The 23,390-nt window shown below is 40.4% G+C and overlaps 1 protein-coding gene and 1 long non-coding RNA gene across 3 annotated transcripts in view; both read right to left on the bottom strand.

Annotated features, from left to right (window-relative positions):
* Positions 1-23,390, bottom strand: part of pot1 (protection of telomeres 1 homolog) — a 64,797-nt gene that overhangs the window by 25,174 nt on the left and 16,233 nt on the right. For both annotated transcript variants that reach the window (XM_085164635.1, XM_085164634.1), the window contains exons 5-10: positions 22,386-22,493; positions 14,797-14,868; positions 13,014-13,137; positions 10,484-10,614; positions 10,001-10,297; positions 8,998-9,153 (exon numbers count right to left, since the gene is read on the bottom strand). In XM_085164635.1, coding sequence (XP_085020761.1) covers positions 8,998-9,153; positions 10,001-10,297; positions 10,484-10,614; positions 13,014-13,137; positions 14,797-14,868; positions 22,386-22,493 — 888 coding nt within the window. The remainder of the gene's footprint in view (positions 1-8,997; positions 9,154-10,000; positions 10,298-10,483; positions 10,615-13,013; positions 13,138-14,796; positions 14,869-22,385; positions 22,494-23,390) is intronic.
* On the bottom strand, positions 19,683-22,379 carry LOC146514978 (uncharacterized). The gene is made up of 2 exons (XR_014874843.1): positions 20,193-22,379; positions 19,683-20,093 (listed from the first exon to the last, which is right to left on the bottom strand). It is a non-coding gene; the product is annotated as an uncharacterized LOC146514978 (long non-coding RNA).

Consider the following 23,390-nt stretch of genomic DNA (forward strand, 5'->3'; position numbering starts at 1 on the left):
AAAAACTGCTTCTTAATCCAAGACTCTAACTCCTGTCAAAATCGGTTTCAAACCACGAGGATCCCGAGGACTTGTTCTACACAACAGTGTGTTCTTTATGTTCCCGCTGTCAAAATGTGGTCACAGAAGCGATTTAAAAAGTGGGGTCATTCCTGATGTTGAGATAAACTTCTCACTAAAAATACAATGTTTTTTTGTTTTTTTTAGGTATATAACGAAGCTTTAACTAAAGGATGCTTACCCTCAACCATGTATGATACCACTATCACTTTAATCCACAAGCCTGTTAAAGATCCTTTGGAGCCAGGTTTGTACCGACCAATAAGTCTATTGAACGTAGATAATAAAATATTGGCAAAAATTCAGGCTATGCGATTAGAGATAGTTCTCCCAACAGTCGTGTTGGAGGATCAAACGGGTTTGTAAAAAAACAGACAGTTATTTTTTAATATTAGAAGGCTATTAAATGTTATATATACACATAATATTTATGATCAATCTGAAATACTACTCTCACTAGATGCGGAGAAGGCCTTTGACAGGGTCGAGTGGGATTTCCTCTTCTCAACCCTGTCAAAGTTTGGCATAGGTCCTAATCATATTTCCTTTGTTAAGCTGCTTTACACAAAACCTCAGGCCTCAGTTAACACAAATACTATTATTTCTAGTCCTTTCCTCCTCCACTGCTCTACAAGACAAGAGTGTCCTCTGTCCCCATTGCTACTTGCACTTGTCATATAACCTCTCGCCATTCAATTACGCTCTACAAAGGATTATAAAGGAATAAGGAGATTTGGTGTAGAACACAAGGTGTCTCTCTATGCAGATGATTTGTTGCTATATATCACTGACCCTATTAAATCATTGCCAAAAATTATGACAGTTTTAACTGAAGTTGGGAAAATTTCTGGATACAAAATCAACCTAAGAAAAAGCATATTGTTTCCGATTAGTTCTTTAGAAAAGTTAGATAGCACTACATTGACTTTGTTTCCTTTTACCATCTCAAATACCTTCAAATATCTTGGAATAAATGTAACCCGTGAATTCTCTGGCCTTTTCAAACATAATTTTATTAATTTATACCATCAAACTGGAAAGAACTTGGAAAGACTGTCTAAACTGCCCATCTCGCTTGCTGGCCGAATAAATATCATTAGGATGAGCACTTTACCCAAATTCTTATTTTTGTTTCAATGTATCCCAATATTGATCACAAAAACTTTTTTCAAGAAAATAGACCAGTTAATTTCTCAGTTTATCTGGAACAAGAAGACACCCAGAATAAAGACCAAAGACCCAAGATTACAGGAGGAATGGGGTTGCCTTGCTTTCAGCTCTATTATTGGGCCTGTAACATACGTTGTATGTCATTCTGGGGCGGGGAACATAGACATGATTGGGAACAGATGGAAAGTATGACTTTTTTCCCTAATACTCTTAAATCTTTGGTTTATTCAAATTCAGATCCGGGTAAGTATAAATGTAAAAATTCGGTAGTGTCCAACTCACTAAAAATTTGGTCTCAGATTAGAAGGCATTTTCATTGGCGTCAATGTTCAATCTTTACACCATTAACTCATAATCAAGCATACACATTGTTCTCAGGATCCACATTCCAGCTATGGACTTCCAAAGGGATACTCACAATCAAGGATCTGTTTATTGATAATCTTTTTCCTTCGTTTCAACAACTTCAGCAGAAATTTTCCATAGAAAACAGATTTTTTTCAAGTATTTACAAATACGTAATTTTATTAAAGAAACGTTTCCATCCTTTCCCAATGAACCACAAAAACTAGTTTCAGGTGATCTGTACCCACTAAAGAAAGGAGCTATTTCCAGGATCTACAACCAACTTTCGCAAATAGACAGTGCAACTTCATTGGACCACTTGAGAAACGCTTGGAGTGAGGAACTGGATACTAACATCACTGAAGATCAATGAACTAAAGCACAAGAACTGGTTCACTCCACTTCTGTCTGCTGCAGGCACGGACTACTACAATTTAAGGTCCTGCATAGGTTCCATTTGTCTAAACTGAAGGTTTCAAGGATGTTTCCAGGGGCGTACTCAAGATGTGATCGATGTGACCAGAATTCTGCCTCATTGTCACATATGTCTCCTCCCAGACCCAGTAATGGCACTTTTTGGTGTAGCTACAGTTAAATACTTAAATAACAAACAAATTCATGTTTTGAGTTTTATAACACTGCTTGCAAGACGCCTTATACTTCTAAATTGGAAAAATAACCCCCCTCCCAACTCACTCTGCTTGAAATGATACATTGTGTCTCTGTTAAGAGACACAATGTATCATTTACAACTGGAGAAAATTACGTTTTCACTGAGAGATAATGTTAAGCAGTTTTACCTAATTTGGCAACCCTTTATAGATTACTTTAATAAGTAAACTGGGAGGGAAGGCCTCCTCCCATATCTGCTCCAAGTTTATATATATATTGGTCTGGGCAGGTGTATTGTTCTTTTTGGGGTTTTTTGTTTTGTTTTGTTGTTTGTTAGTTTTTCTCTTTCCCCTTTTTTTTCTTCTTTCTTTTTTTCTTCCCTCCTTTGTATATACTCATTTAGGTATATAAACATGCATGTATAGCTATAGAGATGTGATGGTTTATATAAAAAAAGTAATAAAAAAAAGGAGCACGTTCACTTTAAAAAAAGAAAATACAATGTTTTTCTATGGGTCAGTTAGAAGGTTATCCCTGTACTTTGAGCAATACAGTTTAAAACTTTTATATCGCTGAACTTTAAAAGACACACTGTTGGAAAGAGAACAACAGTGGCTACGTTTTGAGGGTAAAATGATGGCTGTAGAGCAAACACTGTGAACACAGCAGCAGTTGAAACAGAAGACTGCCAATATTTAATATTAATCTTGGCAGTGACAGACAGAGCTCATTAAGCAGGCAGGTGTGAGCCTGGTTGCTATAGAGCAGGGGTCGGCAACCCTAGGCACGCGTGCTACAGTTGGCATGTGAAGGCTTAACTGCTGGCACGGCCATAGCTGGACTGGCCATTGAGCATTGGCATTTGCTCGGTGGGCCGATGATTTATTTATTTATTTATTTTTTGTAATGGTATAAACAATAAAAGGTGTTGGATTGGCCAGATGCTGTCCGGTGTGTAAAAATAACTCAGTTGTTTGGTGGTGGCTATGGCAGCTTCCACAGATTCAGTAAAATTAGCAAGTGGTGGAGGCCAGCAGGTGGATGAGAGAAAGGGGAGGCAGGAGGAGGAGAGCCCCGAGGCAGCCGCCGGTCCGAGTGTCAGGTGAACTGAACTTCAGGTAAGAAGTTATGACCTGCAGTCTATCTGGGTCAGATATAAACCAAGTTGACGTGGAGTTTATTTTCGTTTTGCTGACTTTTTACAGTCAGTTACAATAACTCGTACTGCGTACTAGCTAGCATGACGGAGTTTATATACTGCTGGGTGGGTGCTTTGATGTTACTGATGGTGAACTTTATTTTATTCATAAGGTTAGTTAGTAGAGTTGCCAACCGTCCCGTAAAAAGACAGAATCGTCCCGTATTCAGAGAAAATATTACGCGTTTCGTATTGAGCTGAAAAGGAGCACAGTTTGTCCCGGACTTCAGCTAGAATGGAAGAAGACACAAAGCTGGAATATCTTGGCTGCACAGCTGCCTCTTCTTCTCTCATTCTCTCCCCCTCCCTCTCCTGTTACTACTTCAATCATGAAACTGATCAATGATCAGCTGATCGGCTTTTCTCTCGTTTGTTTATTGCCCACTTTGCGCCAGAAAGAGGAAACCAGCGGATGTCGCGCTAAACAACAGCAGCACGTTTGAGCTTGATCAGCTGTTGTTAGAATTTATTTAATATTACTTTCTAGTATCAGCTAATGTTTGCTGGAGCCACAGCTGTAAAAGCTGCTGGTCATGATATTGGTTTGGATATGTGGTGAGAGGGAAACATGAAGATGAAACCAGGAGATGTCCTTACTGAATCATCAGAGCTGAACAGGTGATGGAGAAACAGGTTTACCTTTTAAGTGACATGAATGAATGAGTTGAAGGGAAGTTATGAACTGTTTCTGAGAGACAAATAACACCAGGATCCTTTTTTTAATGTAGCTGACACCTGGTAACTGTGCAGGGGCGGATCTAGCAAAGTTTTGTCTGGCTGTTATTAAATAATTATCTGAAGCTTACAACCAAAGTTTTTATCTGATGTAAAATGTATAGAAATCATACATATACCAACAAGACAGCGTACATCACGTTCACAACAGCGTTTGTTTTCATTCAAAGGCTTTATGGCTTTAATACCTGGTGGGCCGGTCTCTAGTCAAAATGCCCGGGCCAAGTTTTTGTCCCAGTCCAGCCCTGGGCATGACTCGTAGTGAATTAATCTGAGAAGGTGCATTAAAAAATAAATGGCCGTGCCAGCGGTGCACATCGCAAATCAGCTCGCATTCCACATTCCGACACTTCAAAAGCTGCAGGAGCTTTCTGCTCAGCGCAGAATCAGCACCACGGAAATACACAGATACATCCGTAGACTCGAGACATAATTCACAAGGCGTTTTTGGGACTTTCAGGTGTGTGGACCAATGTTTTATTTTCTGATCAAACCAGAAAGCTTTAATGTGCAGCTGGGTTTGTCTCGCATTAACTGGCCGAGTTAATGCCAGTTAATGCAACATCAAAGCAGCTGGAATCCATAGATGTGCGTGTTCATGGAGCTTGCATTTTCACTTGCTGGACATCACTACCTGACAAGTTTAACTGGCTTCAGAACATTGCAGAGGCATTATTGACAGTATTTGGCTCTACATGTCTGTGTGAGCAGATTTTCTCTCACATGAGTCCTCAGGTAGCCGTCTGAATGCTGAACACTTGGAGACCTGTGTCTCTGAGTGTTAGACCAGAGATCACATTAACAAGTGTATCCCTGTATTAACAAACATGCCATATTGGCCCAGTTTATTTTTCTTATCATTGTTGTGAGGAGACCATAAATAGCATTTGTATTTTCTGTTGTACAGCTCATTTGCTGTTATGGAGTTCTTGTTATGGATAAAAAGTGTCTTTTTTGTTTCAAAGTAGCTGATAACTATTCACTGATACAGTGGGGCAAAAAAGTATTTAGTCAGCCACCGATTGTGCAAGTTCCCCCACTTAAAATGATGACAGAGGTCAGTAATTTGCACCAGAGGTACACTTCAACTGTGAGAGACAGAATGTGAAAAAAAAATCCATGAATTCACATGGTAGGATTTGTAAAGAATTTATTCGTAAATCAGGGTGGAAAATAAGTATTTGGTCAATAACAAAAATACAACTCAGTACTTTGTAACATAACCTTTCTTGGCAATAACAGAGGTCAAACGTTTACTATAGGTCTTTACCAGGTTTGCACACACAGTAGCTGGTATTTTGGCCCATTCCTCCATGCAGATCTTCTCAAGAGCAGTGATGTTTTGGGGCTGTCGCCGAGCAACACAGACTTTCAACTCCCGCCACAGATTTTCTATGGGGTTGAGGTCTGGAGACTGGCTAGGCCACTCCAGGACTTTCAAATGCTTCTTACGGAGCCACTCCTTTGTTGCCCGGGCGGTGTGTTTTGGATCATTGTCATGTTGGAAGACCCAGCCTCGTTTCATCTTCAAAGTTCTCACTGATGGAAGGAGGTTTTGGCTCAAAATCTCACGATACTTGGCCTCATTCATTCTGTCCTTAACACGGATCAGTCGTCCTGTCCCCTTGGCAGAAAAACAGCCCCATAGCATGATGTTTCCACCCCCATGCTTCACAGTAGGTATGGTGTTCTTGGGATGCAACTCAGTATTCTTCTTCCTCCAAACACGACGAGTTGAGTTTATACCAAAAAGTTCTACTTTGGTTTCATCTGACCACATGACATTCTCCCAATCCTCTGCTGTATCATCCATGTGCTCTCTGGCAAACTTCAGACGGGCCTGGACATGCACTGGCTTCAGCAGCGGAACACGTCTGGCACTGCGGGATTTGATTCCCTGCCGTTGTAGTGTGTTACTGATGGTGACCTTTGTTACTTTGGTCCCAGCTCTCTGCAGGTCATTCACCAGGTCCCCCCGTGTGGTTCTGGGATCTTTGCTCACCGTTCTCATGATCATTTTGACCCCACGGGATGAGATCTTGTGTGGAGCCCCAGATCGAGGGAGATTATCAGTGGTCTTGTATGTCTTCCATTTTCTGATGATTGCTCCCACAGTTGATTTTTTCACACCAAGCTGCTTGCCTATTGTAGATTCACTCTTCCCAGTCTGGTGTAGGTCTACAATTCTTTTCCTGGTGTCCTTCGAAAGCTCTTTGGTCTTGGCCATGGCGGAGTTTGGAGTCTGACTGGTTGAGGCTGTGGACAGGTGTCTTTTATACAGATGATGAGGTCAAACAGGTGCCATTTATACAGGTAACGAGTGGGGGACAGAAAAGCTTCTTACAGAAGACGTTACAGGTCTGTGAGAGCCAGGGATTTTCCTTGTTTGAGGTGACCAAATACTTATTTTCCACCCTGATTTACGAATAAATTCTTTACAAATCCTACCATGTGAATTCCTGGATTTTTTTTTCACATTCTGTCTCTCACAGTTGAAGTGTACCTCTGGTGCAAATTACTGACCTCTGTCATCATTTTAAGTGGGGGAACTTGCACAATCGGTGGCTGACTAAATACTTTTTTGCCCCACTGTAGCTGCCAACATCTGCAAACAAATAAAATTCTATTAAGTGGTTCTATATAGTGTGTAACTGTTACTATAGAGCGTTATTAAATGTATTGCTAATGCAATCATATGGCACATTGACTTCTGAGGAAATTTTAGATGGCACTCGTCATCAGAAAGGTTGCCGACCCCTGTTATAGAGACTCCAACCAGTGGCACCACACACACACACACACACACACACACACACACACACACACACACACACAGAGACAGATACGCACCACTCTTCTGCTAGTTTAAATAAACAGAAAAGTGACCCTGAAACAAACGCTTCCTAAAAGAAAACTACAAATCGTACTGACAAAATTGAGCGCCAGCCATATCCCGTCTACAAAATTCTCAGTTTTATGAATTTTGTGCTCAATTTTGGGAGCCATCTTAACATTGGACTCTATGGAAGAGTTGCATGGAGGAGGCTGTGCATTGGTGGCATTCATGAAAGAACCATAACATATACTACAATAATAATAACACTGGATGAAAGTGTACAATGATGGCTACGTTTTGAGGGTAAAATAATGGCCGTAGCCCGAACGCTCTGGACACAGCAGCAGTTTAAAGAGAAGATTTTAAGATAAATGTTTCCCCTGCTCCCACTCTAACAGTTGACCTGTCTCACTCTAACCTCCAACTTTCTGTCCCATACACACCCATTATAAACTCTGAAGCAGGTGAAAAAAAAAACATGAAACTTACACTGGAACGGAAGTATAAAAGATATTAAAAAGAATAAAGTTGAATAGTTGAATGTCTTGGCTTCGTTTTAAAGTTTGAATGGTGGCTCTAGGTCAACGTATGTGGAAGTAGTTAGAGTTGAAAGATGGGTAAGTTCAATGAGGATTTGAAGGGTCTCCCCACTGAAATACATTATAAATTTTTGTTGAATAAAGCTGAATAATTTAAAAAAATATAAAAGTTAAAAATGAGTAAAAAAAGGAGCAGTAATGTCCAAAAGAACAGGAATCTAACGGTGGTTGAATGGTTTTTCAGTGTTGAACGGTGTTGAAGGAGATAGACGGCAAAAAACATACAAAATAGATAATAAAATATTATAATAGTAAAGATTTGAATAACAATACTGTGAATGCTGATAAGCATATACTGAAGCTTATCTGGGTTATCGTAGGAAAAATGAATTGAGACTGTGTCTTTATTAACATTATTACATGTACCAACCATTGTCAGCTTTGTTTTGAGAAGCTACTGTCCCAGTTTGTATGAAGTAAGTAATAATACATTTTATTTGAAAGCGCCTTTCAAAACACTCAATGTCGCTGTACACTTAAAAGCAACATAAAAGCAAGAAGTTTACAGAATCATAAAAGCATAAGACATAAACAAATAAAATAGGACAGTGGAATGGTTATGTGGGATAAGCTATTTTGAACAAGTGGGTTTTGAGTTTGGACTTAAAGAGAGAGAAGGAAGAGATGTTTCTTAAATCAGGAGGTAGGGAATTCCAGAGTCGTGGAGCGGAGCAGCTGAAAGCCCGGCTCCCCATGGTTGCAAGACGGGGGGAAGGGACGGTGAGTGAAAGGGAAGAAGAAGATCTGAGACAACGAGATGGGGCGGTGATCTTAACCAGGTCAAAGAGATATGGAGGAGAGAGATGATGAATAGCCTTAAATGTGTACAAGAGTATTTTGAAATTGATGCGATATTTGACCGGGAGCCAATGAAGCTGCTGCAGGACAGGAGTGATGTGGTGGGCAGAAGGGGTCCTGGTGATGATACGGGCAGCAGAGTTCTGGACGCGTTGGAGCTTGTGGGTGGATTTTTGAGTAAGACCAAAAAGAAGTGAATTACAATAATCAATCCGGGAAGTAACAAGGCTCTAGTAGTCCTGCAGCCATTGTGGCCTTCTGACACATCTAATACCACCCGTGTCCCCTGGTTTCTCTCAGCAGCTCCTCCTTCTGGCTTCATTGTATATATTTACACGTTCAGTTTTTTCTACTTTCAATTATTTTAATTGCTTCTTTGAGAAGAATAAGGGCTGTGTATGGGGCAGTCAAATGATTGCCTCGTGTGACACCAAAGAAAGCATAATGCCAATGAAATATTTAATAATCAGCTACCTGCAGTTATAACAGTACCCAAGTGTACTTTGCAAAATATGTTTGTTTGTTTTTATTCACACAGGCTTCCGTACCATATATGCAAAAAGTAAATTAGTAAAGGTAAGGAAGAATGTGATTTCTGAGGGTAATCACAAGATTTAGCTCTAGGATTATCTATAATCTCTGACCTTCAGTTTTCTAGCCACTTCCACATGGTTGTCATAGACGAGGACATCGGCAATGAGGTTCTCCCTCTCCTTGGAGAAGGACAACTGTCCCTCTGTGACATGTGGCTCAACAATTACCTTCAGCAGAGTGTGAGGACACCTGGTCCCATCCCACACCTGGGAAAATAAAAAAACATGATATAGGTAATGAGCACGACACACATTTTTGACCTGATAAAAGCACAGAAACGTGCAGGTGATGCTCATTTAGTCATCTGTCCCTCTAATTTTGCAGCAGTTTGCAGCCCGTACAGTCTCAAAAAGCTCTATGCCTGAATACAAACATGGTGCCTAAAAAGCAGAAGCAATGTCACGCTGTATTGGAATAGAATCATGAAAGAATCACAAAGCCCGAACAGCTATTTGAAAACAGACATTACTAAATGGACCAGAGAAAGATTATGCATGGTGAGTTGTCACTGGCCTCTTACAACATTAAGGTTCTGGATTTGAAGGTTCTGGTCAGGTGGCACCAACACATGATCCCAAGACTACAAGGATGCAAGTATTCTTCCACCAATTGTCACTTTTGGTGTCTGAGTGAATCACCACTTTCCACTGACAGTTTTGATCTTCTTTTTGATGAGGTTTTCTTTTCTTTATCAAATAGCCTGCTATAATTTGAAAAACATCTTTTCCTGATTGTATGTGTTGTTGCATAACAACAGACTCTAGAAGTGGGTGAGAGCTGACTGGCAAGAGCCTGGCATTTACTGCCAAATCCTATTCAAATTTATCTCCCCCATCACTGGCAGGAAACCAGTCGCCACTTACAGCGTAGCTTCTGTTCTCAAACCTGAGGTGTAAAGTAAAACACATCAGTAGCAAAACAAAACACATGAGATCTCTTCCCAGTTGAAGCCACAAGATTACGGATGTTAATCCACGTGGAAAACAAAGGTTAACAAATTCTTTCAAAAACATTCACATGGCATTGAAAAGTGCTTTTCTTCAGGTTTCTTACCCTCAACAAGGTGCAGGTGGTATCAACAGGGGCCTTGGCCAGGAGCTGGCAGGTCAGGTCAAAGTAAGCTTTGGGCTGAACAGCAGACAGCGGGACTGTGCTGGTAACTGAGGCGAAGAGATCCTGAGTGGCAGCCCAGGATCGTAGCTCCTCCACCGTCCGCTGGTCGTCTTGGTCAAAGTGGAATGACCGGCTGGATGTCCGGGGTTCAACCGGTGCACCTTTCACCCCATCAAATGTCACCACAGAAAAACCAAAGGTGTTGACCAGCGTGATGGACTTGTTGAAAACTTGAGCCTGTGTAGATAGGTGTAGAATTAGTTATTACATTTCTCATGAATAAAGATTATTCATCAATACATTAATATTACTATTTATTAATAGAGGTGATTTTGCAATATTTAGTTCTCACCTGAAAATTTACAAATCAGTAGGGCAAATTATAGATACTAAACACACTAAATGCACTCTGCAGTCTTGCACCTTAACTCTGTGCATGCGAACAATGTCTCCATTCTGAAAGATTTTGGGATGGTCCTCCAGTTTCTCACAGAAGATGGTGCAGCCAATCTTTTCATTAGAGTGGTCAGTAATCTTCAGGCTAGAGCAGAAATCTGTGAAAACAGAACTTTATGATATCAGAAAAAAGTGTCTAGTCTACCATAAAAACAATTCAACTGTTTCAGAGACTAGGACAGTAAGCACCAACACACTTGTCTTCTTCACCTGTCCCTCCTGAACCTTCCTCCTCAGTGTGTCAAATGTTAAGCTATTCCTTGGGCTTTTTTGGTAATGATACTTCTAATGCAACCTGGCTTTAGCTTTGAAGGCCAAGCTCAGTGAACTGAAGACACAGCTCGACACCTGTGAAAATCCTGTAGCTAGCCAGCAAGCGAAAGTAGTTTAGCTACTGTTACCTGTTCCCCAACAGATTGTCCCAAATAACTGGGAAATCAGACTGGCTGAATGACTGTGAGTAGGAAGGGAAACTATTAAACAGAAGCCCGAAAAGGTTGATTCTGTTCATCTGGACGTAGTGTTTTCAGTAGGAGAAACATTTCATCACTCATCCAAGTGACTTTTTCAGTGTCAGCTGACTGCAGGTTTCCCCAATCTTATAAACAGTACATTTTCACAATGACTGAAACCAGCCCACTGATGAACAATGGGCTGGGAGGTCAGTTCCCTGATCATTAATACGCAAATTCTAATGATCACTGATCAATAACCACTGATCAAACCCCATTGATAAGTTCATACTCAAGTTAAAAAACAACAACAACACTAAAGCTATTCTGTTATACCTGTATGTAAAAAAAACACACTGCACCCAAAATATTTCATAGTTCAGCAAAACTGATCAATCTAATAAACTTAAACCTGCTCCATCCTCCCTATTCTGGTATTTTAAAGAGTACTTAGCAGAAATATTAAGCAACCTAACTAATAGGGTTGCAAACTCTCAGCAAAACAAAATAGGGAACCACCCCCCACCTCATGATGCTTAATCAATGTAATCAACTTTAATTTGATGCAGGGTGAAAAAAATTCACAGAAATAAATTATTTTTCAAGAATAATTAAATAGATTCAACATCTTTCTTCAACAGAATTGCAGAATTCACAGATGGTACTTTCCCAAAGGAAAAAATACTACAGCTTACTAGGGTATATTAGACTTAACAGTTACTATATACAGTAATGGACTTCTATACATTTTACATCAGCTTAAAACTTTGGGTGTAAGATTCAGATAATTATTAAATAATTAAAAGCTCGACATTTTAAATGAGAATAAGAAAGAAAAGTATGTCTTTGTGCCCCCTTTTCCCTGTTCATGCCCTATCGGCCCCCCTGGCTAAACTTTGCTAGATCCGCCCCTGCACAGTTACCAGCCGTCAGCTGCGTAGAAAAAGATCCTGGTCTAGAAAGTAATATTAAATAAATTCTAACAACAGCTTATCAAGCTTAAACGTGCTGCTGTTGTTCAGCCGCTGGTTTCCTCTTTCTGGTGAGAAGTGGGCGATAAACAAAGAAGAGAGACGGACTTGCGACAGAAAAGCCGATCAGCTGATCATTAAGCAGTTTCACGATTGAAGCAGCAGCAGGAGAGAGAAAGAGAGAAGAGGCAGTTGCTCTATATATCAGTTGTTAAGCTTAACGCGGGAATGCTTTACAAACATTCAGAGATGAACTTACACACTTGCTTTACTTCTCTCTGAGATAACTTCCTCGGAGATGAAATGTTTGCTAGCAGGCTACAAATACACACAGCCGCTCTATCACGTGACCACACTGCTCCGATGTGCTACGGTTATGAGCCCTGTTACGCCGTGTCGCAGGTTTTGTGAGGTGCTTTTTTTGATATTTAATGGATCGGATTACATTTTTTATTTCTCTCCGATATCCGATCCAGTAATTTAGGTCAGTATCGGACCGATACCGATACGTAATATCGGATCGGTCCATCTCTAGTTTGGATATAATAAAGGCATGAATGACGATGAATTGATAGAATAAAAGTGGTTTAACTTTAGTTAGTAAGGTCTTACAGAAAGTTGAATTTAACATAGTTTGATCCATCTTAAAGTTACGGTGAATTAATAAAGAAAAACCATGACGCCAAAATTCTTTACCTGAAGTTTACAATGGGATGCCAGGGGCTCAAGATCTGAGGGGGTTCTTTTTTTATGTTTAAATAATTCTTTGAGAGAGACGCAAAAGTGGATGCTCAGAGGGCTTCATAGACAGGTTAGAGTGAATAAGTTCATACAGGACAGCAAACCTGTTTCTGAGCTGCAGATCACGTGGTTGGGGAGATGAAGAGCTTCTGTTTTTAATGCCAGACATTGCCACAAACATCGATAGAAGACGAATGCATTTTTTGACGAAGGCTACTAAGGAAACAGATAGCCTGCTGAGTGAAGCTACTTAAGTAGCAACTAGCACAGCTTTATCCACCTTATCTTCTGGTTAAAAGTCCAACTAAACTCTGATATGGGTTCTTTACTGACCTGTACCACGGCTCTTAAAAGGCTGTTTGAAGAACACCACTACACCATACACATTGACAACAGATCCAGCTTTCAAGCTGTCCAGTTTGGCATATGTGTACTTTGGAGCCTTGGCTGAAGAAAGCTGAGGAGAAGCAAAACTGTGTTAAAACACCAATACGAGCATGTTAACATTCAGCCACAGACACGCCGACAGATCATGTCAATTCTACACTGATCAATTCTGCAACTTAATACATGTCCTGTATTTGAGGTGTTAAATGCTACTACCTACAATTATACAAAAACAAGTATCTGTTCATTTCTGACATCTTCCTTGTGCTACTTTAATCTTTTGTATTATGACTGAAGACAACTGAGCAAGTCCCAGAAGCAGTCACTGTGAAGCAGTCCCTGTGAACAGCCATCGTTGAACAAAGGGGATGGCTTAAGACAGCGGTCCCCAACCTTATGTGCGCCACGGACCGGTTTATGCCCGACAGTATTTTCACGGACCGGCCTTTAACGTGTCGCAGATAAATACAACAAAATAAAACTAAAAACTAAATAAAACAAATTTATTCATAACACACGTGAAAAGACCCAGGAAAACCGAGTTAACGATAAAAACGATAACAAAATAACGCTGAAAACCGATAAAAACCCTGAAAACCATACATTTCACACCTGAGCCTCAACTCTCGTGGCCCGGTACCAAACGACTCACGGACCGGTACCGGTCCGAGGCCCAGGGGTTGGGGACCGCTGGCTTAAGATGCCAAGAATCATCCGCCAAAAATCCAGAGTTTCTGTATAAAATCAGCTTTAGGTTTTAAGGCTTCTGAATATTGTAATTTATTGTCATAACTCCCGATACCTCAGCAGAGCTGGCAATATCATTAAGGACTACTCTCACCCCAGTAATCAACTGTTTGAACTATTACCGTCAGGCCGACGGTACAGGTCACATAAAACCAGGACAAACAGATTCAGGGATAGCTTCTTTCCCAGAGCTATCACCGTAGTAAATAAGCACAAAACAATTAAACCTGCTTAACTATACTTGCCATTGTCACTATATTATGCTGCTATTCATACTAGCATTATATTATGCTGCTATCCTGTATATATTGTACTTATTATTGTCTGAGTACTACGGTTGTTTTATTGTACTTTTTATATTTTACATTTATATTTATTTTGCATTTTGCACCAAGGGAGTGGCACTCCAATTTCGTTGTACTTTGTACAATGACAATAAAGGCTATTCTATTCTATTCTATTTAGACAATTAAACAATTAGACAATTAACTATGTAATTTGAGGGGTTTTTTTTAAGCATTTTGGCTTTAGCTAAAAATATACTTATTATTATCATCTGCTGATTTGTACATGTTTTAAGCCATTTGTGAAAACAGCAATAGCAAGCTTTAAGGATTGGAACTGACACAAGTTTAGCAATTTCAATTCCATTACAGATATCACTGATCGATTCCTTATTGATTCACTTATCGATTGTCATTGTGTTCTCATTAACTGACCAAGAATTTCAAGGAATTGGAATACTGAGAACCGGTTTTCTGCAAGACCCGGTTCACTTCCAATCCCTAGCAAGCAGTTATTCAAAGCTGGATTTTTAAAGGCTTAAAGAAGCTGTTAAACAATGACAAATAGGCAGACACAAAAGTCTGGTGACATCCCAATTCACGGAAGCCCTTAAATGACATAAAGCATTCTGACAGCTACAAGACCTCCAAGACAAACTCCAGCAATCTCTATAACTAAACAGGATACTCATTCTGACCTCAGCAGAGACTGGGGATCTCCTTTTGTTGGCTGGTGGGGATCTGGGGTTAGGAAGCGCTGGACGCAACACCTAAAAGGAGACAGGAGACAGAGGTGAGCTGCTTTAGTGTTTTTTTCCCCCCCTACGTTATAAGGCCTTTTGTCAATTTTTGACTAATAAATGTTTAAGATGATTTTGAAGACCTTGTTGGACGTCATCAAAATGGATTTTAATGAACAGTTAACATGACTTTATATGACCTCTATAAAGTTTCCTGTACATCTCCTTGGCAGACATAATGCAATGTGATTTGCAATGCAACAGCATTAAGATATACGGCAAATTTAGAGTCACCAGGTAACCTCACATGCATATCTTTGGACTGTAGGAGGACATGCAGAAAAGTAGTAGTCACATTAGTAAAGCATGTGTGATTAAATGTTACTTATTAATAACAGCAAATGTAATGTTTTAGTTCAGGGGTTGGCAACCCTAGGCACGCGTGCCACAGTTGGCATGTGAAGGCTTAACTGATTGCATGACCATAGCTGGACTGGCCATCGGGCATACTGGGCATTTGCTCGGTGGCCCAATTATTATTTTTTTTTGTAACGGTATAAACAATAAAAGGTGGTGGATTGGCCAGATGGTGGCCGGTGTGTAAAAATAACTCAGTTGTTTGGTGTTGGCATCGCGGAGCTTCCACAGATTCAGTAAAATTAACAAGTGGTGGAGGCCAGCAGGTGGATGAGGGAGATCGGAGGAAGGACGAGGAGAGACCCGAGGCGGCCGCCGGTCCGAGTCCGAGTGTCAGGTGAACTGAACTTCAGGTAAGAAGTTATGACCTGCAGTCTATCTGGGTCAGATATAAACCAAGTTTAGGTGGAGTTTATTTTCGTTGTTTCGTTGTCCTTCTGTCCTCTGGTGAGTTCCCTCACTCTTCCAGCTTTAGTCACCCTCTCGTTTCTCGCTACACCTTTTCCCACAGACTTAACAATGTGGTGTATGCCGTACAGTGCAGCGAGGAATGCCCAGACCTCTACATTGGAGAGACCAAACAGCCACTTCACAAGCGCATGGCACAACACAGAAGAGCCACCTCCACAGGACAAGATTCAGCTGTCCATCTGCATCTTAAGGATAAAGGACACTCTTTCGAGGATGCCAATGTTCACATTTTGGACAGAGAGGACAGATGGTTTGAAAGAGGAGTGAAAGAAGCCATCTATGTCCACTGTGAGCGACCATCTTTGAACAGAGGCGGTGGTTTACGACACCAACTCTCTGCCATCTATAATCCAGTTTTGAGATCCCTTCCCAGACGCCTTAACGCCCACTCACACCCTGGGCCATCTGACCTCAGGAATTCGCATGATAAGGTGGGGCCAGGTTTCACAATGAACTCACCCGAAACTCTGGCTGATTGGGACCCACACCCAGTTCCACACCTTGGCTCAGGCGATTAGAGGATCATCAGGGGGTCCTTTTGTCCCTCTGTGGGGGGACACTCCCACCAGGTTTATATCTGGGACTCTCCACCATTTGACCTTAGAACTGAAGAAGCCTCTCGGATGAGAGGTGAAACGTCTTCAAGTAACTTAAAGAAGTCCAGACGCTTTTCTTTGCAAGCTCCTTTGACTACGATGACCTGGATGACTGAGAACCTTCACAGACACCTTTTCCCAAACACTAACTGTGGTAAATTCTTTTAAACTGTCATGTAGCAATAAGAAAACATTGCCATCCTCCGAGTACTTAGAGTTGTTTCTTCTATCTCACGCTGCTAAATATTCAGGTCTTTGGAGACCAAACAAAACTGAGACTCTGAAAGCAAAAATACTCTGTATGTGGTCTCACTGGTTGCCTTCTCCCCCAGCGGGAGTTATATGATCTTAATAGTAGTTTTTATTTAAACATGGTGTTTTTCTATGCTCTTAGGAAGTGCTCCTGACCTTGTAGAGTGGTTGAAGTAAATTTAGGTAATAATGGTTACTGCAAAGGTTAAGATATATTTTTTGACATCTTTTAATCAGTAGGTGAAATTAAAATGGCATGTAGGCATTGTACGTGGCCATGTGATAAAAGGAGATTGATATATTGTAGAGGGAGAGTTATTGAAAAAAGGTTTATTACATCTATCTGACTTCTTTGCTCAAGGTTGCTGGCACATGGTGTGCTGTGGTATCATTTTTGTTTGTTGTGCATGAATGCAGGAACTTAGAGATTCCCACGTGACACAGAGGCAGACAGCAGTGACAGCTGGTAAAGACATCTATTGGTTAAATAAGCTAACTGCACTTGATGAATGCCTGGCAGCACATATGAACCAGCTAATGGACGAGATGCAACCGGAATGGCTAACTGAAAGCCAGACAGTTATGATCCCCAGAAGAAACCATCCCATCCAGCCAGTCCTGGCGTCATAGTGGCTGAAATGAACAGGCACATGATTCAGTACATGAGGGGCCCAGAAAGGAATTGCTAGACACACCAGATACTGGTAGACAGAGCTGTCAATCGAGACTGTAAGACCATACTGACCAATCTGTGCACTGCCTGGATTGATTACAAAAAGGCTTATGACTCAATGCCTCACATGTGGATCCTGGAATGCTTAGGGCTGTACAAGAAATTAATTGGGGATGTGAAAAACAACACTAGAGGCCAACTTCAAGGTAACTGCACAAGTCACCATCAAGTGCAGGATTTAGCAAGGAGCCTGATGCTCACTTTGTTCTGTATAGCCCTGAATTGCTCATTAACAAATATTAGGAAATATTAGCCATGCAGCACTCCAGCCAAGAGTGATCACTAGGATCTACAGCAGGGGTCGGCAACCCTAGGGTTAACTGTTGGCAAGACCATAGCTAGACTGGCCATTTGCTCGGAGGGCCGATGATTTTTTTTTTTTGTAATGGTATAAACAATGAAAGGTGGTGGATTGGCCAGATGCTGGCTGGTGTGTAAAAATAACTCAGTTGTTTGGTGGGGGCTATGGCGGAGCTTCCACAGATTCAGTAACATTAGCAAATGGTGGAGGCCAGAAGGTGGATGAGGGAGAGGGGAGGCAGGAGGAGGAGAGCCCCGAGGCAGCCGCCGGTCCGAGTGTCAGGTGAACTGAACTTCAGGTAAGAAGTTATGACCTGCAGTCTATCTGGGTCAGATATAAACCAAGTTTAGGTGGAGTTTATTTTCGTTGTTCTGACTTTTTACAGTCAGTTACAATAACTCGTACTGCGTACTAGCTAGCATGACGGAGTTTCTATATAGCTGGGTGGGTGCGATGGTGTTACTGATGGTGAACTTTATTTTATTCATAAGGTTCATAAGAATCCTCCCGTATTCAGAGGAAATATTACGCGTTTCGTGTTGAGCTGAGAGGGGACGCAGTTTGTCCCGGACTTCAGCTAGAATGAAAAAGACACAAAGCTGGAGGTATTCTGTGTCTTTGCTGCACAGCTGCCTCTTCTTCTCTCATTCTGTCCCCCTCTCTCTCCTGTTGCTATTTTAATCATGAAACTGATCAATGATCAGCTGATCGGCTTTTCTCTCTTGTTTGTTTATCGCCCACTTTGCACCAGAAAGAAGAAACCGCCAGATGTCACGCTAACTAACAGCAGCACGTTTAAGCTTGATCAGCTGTTGTTAGAATTTATTTAATATTAATTTCTAGTATCAGCTGATGTTTGCTGGAGCCACAGCTGTAAAAGCTGCTGGTCATGATATCGGTTTGTATATGTGGTGAGAGGGAAACATGAAGATGAAACCAGGAGATGTCCTTACTGAATCATCAGAGCTGAACAGGTGATGGAGAAACAGGTTTACCTTTTAGGTGACATGAATGAGTTGAAGGGAAGTTATGAACTGTTTCTGAGAGACAAATAACACCAGGATCCTTTTTTTTATGTAGCTGACAGCTGGTAACTGTGCAGGGGCGGGTATAGCAAAGTTTTGCCAGGGGGGCCAGGTAGGGCATTGACAGGGAGAGGTGGGCACAGAGAAATACTTTTCTCTCTTATTCTCATTTAAAATGTCTCGCTTTTAAAAAATAATTATCTGAATCTTACAACCAAAGTTTTTATCTGATGTAAAATGTATAGAAATCATACATATACCAACAAGACAGTTTACATCACTGTCACTAGGGCTGGGCTATATCATACCGTTCACGGTAATGCCGGTATAATTTTGGGCAACGATAGGAAAATGAAATATCGCAATAGAATATGGGTAAAACGTGCATGCACAGTGCCTATATTTACATACGCACATGGCGGCGACGCAGAATGAGAAGAGCGAAAGTGGGTCGTTAAATGAAACGGATGAACCAGAATTGGTTTGTAAAAATGCTGCAACTTCAGTGGTGTGGAACTGGTTTAGCTTTTGTCTGTCAGATACACAACAAAGCACTATTTTTATTACCGTGTTATTTGGAAAATACGGCACACTTAAAATAAATCCTTGATTTTTCTGAAAATCGACAGTGCCCCTTATAATCCCATGTGCCTTATGTATGAATTCTGGTTGTGTTTACTGACCTCGAAACGATTTTATGTCGTAAGCGGTGCTCGAAAATCTGTCAAATGTTTTAGTACGGCTTTGCTAATTGCTAAGCTACGAACCCGCACCGCTTGATGGACTGTCGGAGCATTACGGCTATATTAGGCAGGCGCCTCGCGGAGTGATATGTACTGTGCTTCAACATAATATTACCGTATTGTGTGTGTATAACCTCTTTTTAACTTTTGTGGATATTATACATGGTTATGCTGAGGATATGTCGGCCAATTTCCACTGGAAATGTCTTTTGGTTAAACTGTCAGCAAGGAATTTGCACTGTTAAATTTTTAAATAACTTTAATGCACATAAACAACAGCTGCTTGTTTAAGTGAAAATACATTGATGGGGTTTTTGCACTAATAAAGTTGTGGAGTTGTAAAGTATTTTGTCTAGTGTCAATTATATCGTCAGTTATATCGTTATCGCAAATTTTCAAATGTATATCGTGATAAATATTTTTGGTCATATCGCCCTGCTCCAACTGTCACAACAGCGTTTGTTTGCATTCAAAGGCTTTATGGCTTTAATACCTGGTGGGCCTGTCTTTAGTCAAAATTCCCGGGTTGTTTTTTTGTCCCAGTCCAGCCCTGGGCACGACACGCAGTGAATTAATCTGAGAAGGTGCATCAAAAAATAAATGGCCGCAGCAGCGGTGCACATCGCAAATTAGCTCGCATAGACACATTAGTTGTGCCTCTTCACTAACAACCCCAAGTACCAGATTCAACTTGTAATTGGCTAAAAATAACTTAGCCTACTGGTAAGAGAGATGTTGTTAACTTTCCACATTCCGACACTTCAAAAGCCTCAGGAGCTGTCCACTCAGCACAGCATCAGCACCACGGAAATACACGGATACATCCGTAGACTCGAGACACAATGCATTTTTGGGACTTTCAGGTGTATGGACCAAGGTTATTATCGTTAACGAAAACTAACGAAATAACGAAAACTAGAAGTGAAAAAACATTTTCGTTAACGGAAATAAAAATAAAAACAAAAAAAGGAAAACTAACTAAAACTGGAATGAGTGTTCACAAAATTAACTAAAATTAACTGAATTTATAGCAAAAATGTGTTTAGTTTTCGTTGATGTGTGCGTGTCATACAATAGTCAAGGGTGAAAATGAAGTTTAGTTTCCAGATTTTTTTCTTGCTGTGTCTCATTATGCCAGCAGGAGGCAAGTACGTTAGTCGAGTCGTCTGTGTTGCTACTCCGTCCACGCGCAGAATCATGTCAGGAAAAGTCGGGAGAAAGCGCCAGAGTCCAATTTGGGATTACTTTGAATATGACTGTGTTTTGGATAAAGCAAGTGTCTTGTAGTGGAAAAAGACAAATTATGAGGGATATTTCTAAAGGGAAAAAAATCCCACAAACCTTAAAGTGCACTTGAAAAGCTCACACAAGAAGGCTAACCTAGCTTACCTTGAGAAGGTAAGGGAGCACACTCAACCCTCATCCCCAGAAAACAGAAGCTAACCCCAGGCAAGGCAGCGTGATGCATCCCGAGACAACAGGACGGGGATATCTACATAACTGTGTGAGTCAATTACCTTCAAAAAGTTTATCAATTCACTTGAACCACAATTACGAACACTCGGTGCTGCAAGAGTTAATAGTCTCATTGGGGCCAAGATATACATTTTATAGTTGCCTGGTATCAATGGTTGTTCATCTGCCTTTATTTATTTATTTAAAGAACCCATAGGTGGGAATATGAGTTGTCCGTCTCTGCGTGTTAGCCCTGCGACAGACAGGCGACCTGTCCAGGGTGCAGTATGGTAGCTGGAATAGCAACATACCCAAGGATAAGCAGAAGAGAATCACTGATATGATGAAACTGGGATTTTTGTTACACTTAATTATTGCGAACACAACTAAAACTATAACTGAAACTAATCAAAACTAAACTGAAACTAAGGATTTTCAAAAAATAAAAACTAAACTAAACTAGCAAACAATTGGTAAAAACTAATTAAAACTGATATAAAATTGAAAATCTGAAGTCAAAACTAAATAAAAATAAAAACTAATGAAAATTGCAAAACTATTAAAACCCTGGTATGGACCAATGTTTTATTTTCTGATCAAACCAGAAATCTTTAATGAGTAGCTGGGTTTGTCTCGCATTAACTGGCTGAGTTAATGCCAGTTAATGCAACATTGAAGCAGCTGGAATCCATGGATGTGTGTGTTCATGGAGCTTGCATTTTCACTTGCTGGACATCACTACCTGACAAGTTTAACTGGCTTCAGAACATTGCAGAGGCATTATTGACAGTATTTGGCTCTACATGTCTGTGTGAGCAGATTTTCTCTCACATGAGGTAGCCGTCTGAATGCTGGACACTTGGAGACCTGTGTCTCTGAGTGGGAGACCAGAGATCACATTAACATGTGTATCCCTGTATTAACAAACAAGCCATATTGGCCCAGTTTATTTTTCTTATCATTGTTGTGAGGAGACCATAAATAGCATTTGTATTTTCTGTTTTACAGTCCATTTGCTGTTATGGAGTCTTTGTTATGGATAAAAAGTGTCTTTCTTTGTTTCAAAATAGCTGATAACTATTCGCTGATAGCTGCCAACATCTGTGAACAAATATAATTATATAAAGTTGTTCTATATAGTGTGTAACTGTTAATACAGAGCGTTATTAAATTTATTGCTAATGCAATCATATGGCACATTGACTTCTGAGGAAATTTTAAATGGCACTCGCCATCAGAAAGGTTGCCTACCCCTGTTTTAGTTAATATTATAATCTTGATTATTTATGATGAAACATCATGGAGTTAGTCAGCTGACATAGGCTTCAGCCCTCGAAAACCATATATTGGACAAGTAGTTAAGAAAATTGATGTAGGGATGATTAGTGTTGCTTTTTAAACACAAAAATATATGAGTCAACATATATAAAAATTTCTGAAGAATAAATTAAAGACAGGGAGCATCAAAGAACTGCCAAATTGTGAATGTGAAACAGAATTTTTCCATTAATGCCTAATGCTAATGTATACATTATATTAGTTACTGGTCCTTACATAAATGCAGGCTCCATCTTCTGTTAGCAGCAGGTTACAGGGGTGCAGATTGTCCTTATGAACTGTGGGAGATTTGCCCACAGTGAAGCCAGAGGCCACCACTACATCCTGTAAGAAAACACAAGATTAAAAAAACAACAACAGGAGAAATCAGGGATTTAAACCCAGAGAGCTGAGAGACAAATCATGCAACTTTTCTTCCAGAGGGAGAATTGGAGCAGCAAATATTGCACCCTGAGAGACTTTTGTGTTGGGAGCAAGACATCAACACATCCTACAGATGATAAGCTGGTGTGAAAAGTGTAGATTGTCTTTTGTTTGGCATGTCAGCTACCCCAATATGGATCAAAGCCTCCCCTCAGGGCTGACAAGGGGACAGCAGATACTCTGAATAATCATGTTACAGAGACACAGCCTGACAAAATCTCTGGGATATATGGCTGAGTGCAACAGCTCAAGCTGTGATGACTTCTTGCCTTTAACAAGCTTTATGGGAGCTTGAGTTCCATGAAAATGCTACTGTGAGGAAACCAGAAACATAGTGATATGCAGCTGGGGAGGATTATCGTTGATGTACTCAATGTCTCTGCCCTGGACACAAACAAATTCAACTCTGCAAAAATGTCACAGATGTTATACAGTACAGTATCATAGCAGACTGTCACAGTGAGTTGGAGCAAAACTGACAGGAGCTAACTGAGATATTTTAGTGTTACGCTTGAAACATGAGGGACTAATCAGGACAGAACAGAGCTCACCATTAAAGTATACTCTTTAAAGCTATTTAAAGTGTTAAAATCCAGTCTCTAATATTACCAAATGGAGACATGTCCTCGAGACATGACAAGTCTTTGCTCTTTGCAAATATTTGTTATTACAATAAAATAAAATTCACAAGATAACATTGATAACATATACTTTATACTATTGTATTTTTTAGAGCATAAGATTCCATTACTTCAAACAATCAGAGACACAAACACAACTCACCACTGATTTCTTCAA

Source organism: Neolamprologus multifasciatus, chromosome 7 (assembly GCF_963576455.1).
Source record: "Neolamprologus multifasciatus chromosome 7, fNeoMul1.2, whole genome shotgun sequence".
In the NCBI taxonomy this organism is placed as follows: Eukaryota; Metazoa; Chordata; class Actinopteri; order Cichliformes; family Cichlidae; genus Neolamprologus; species Neolamprologus multifasciatus.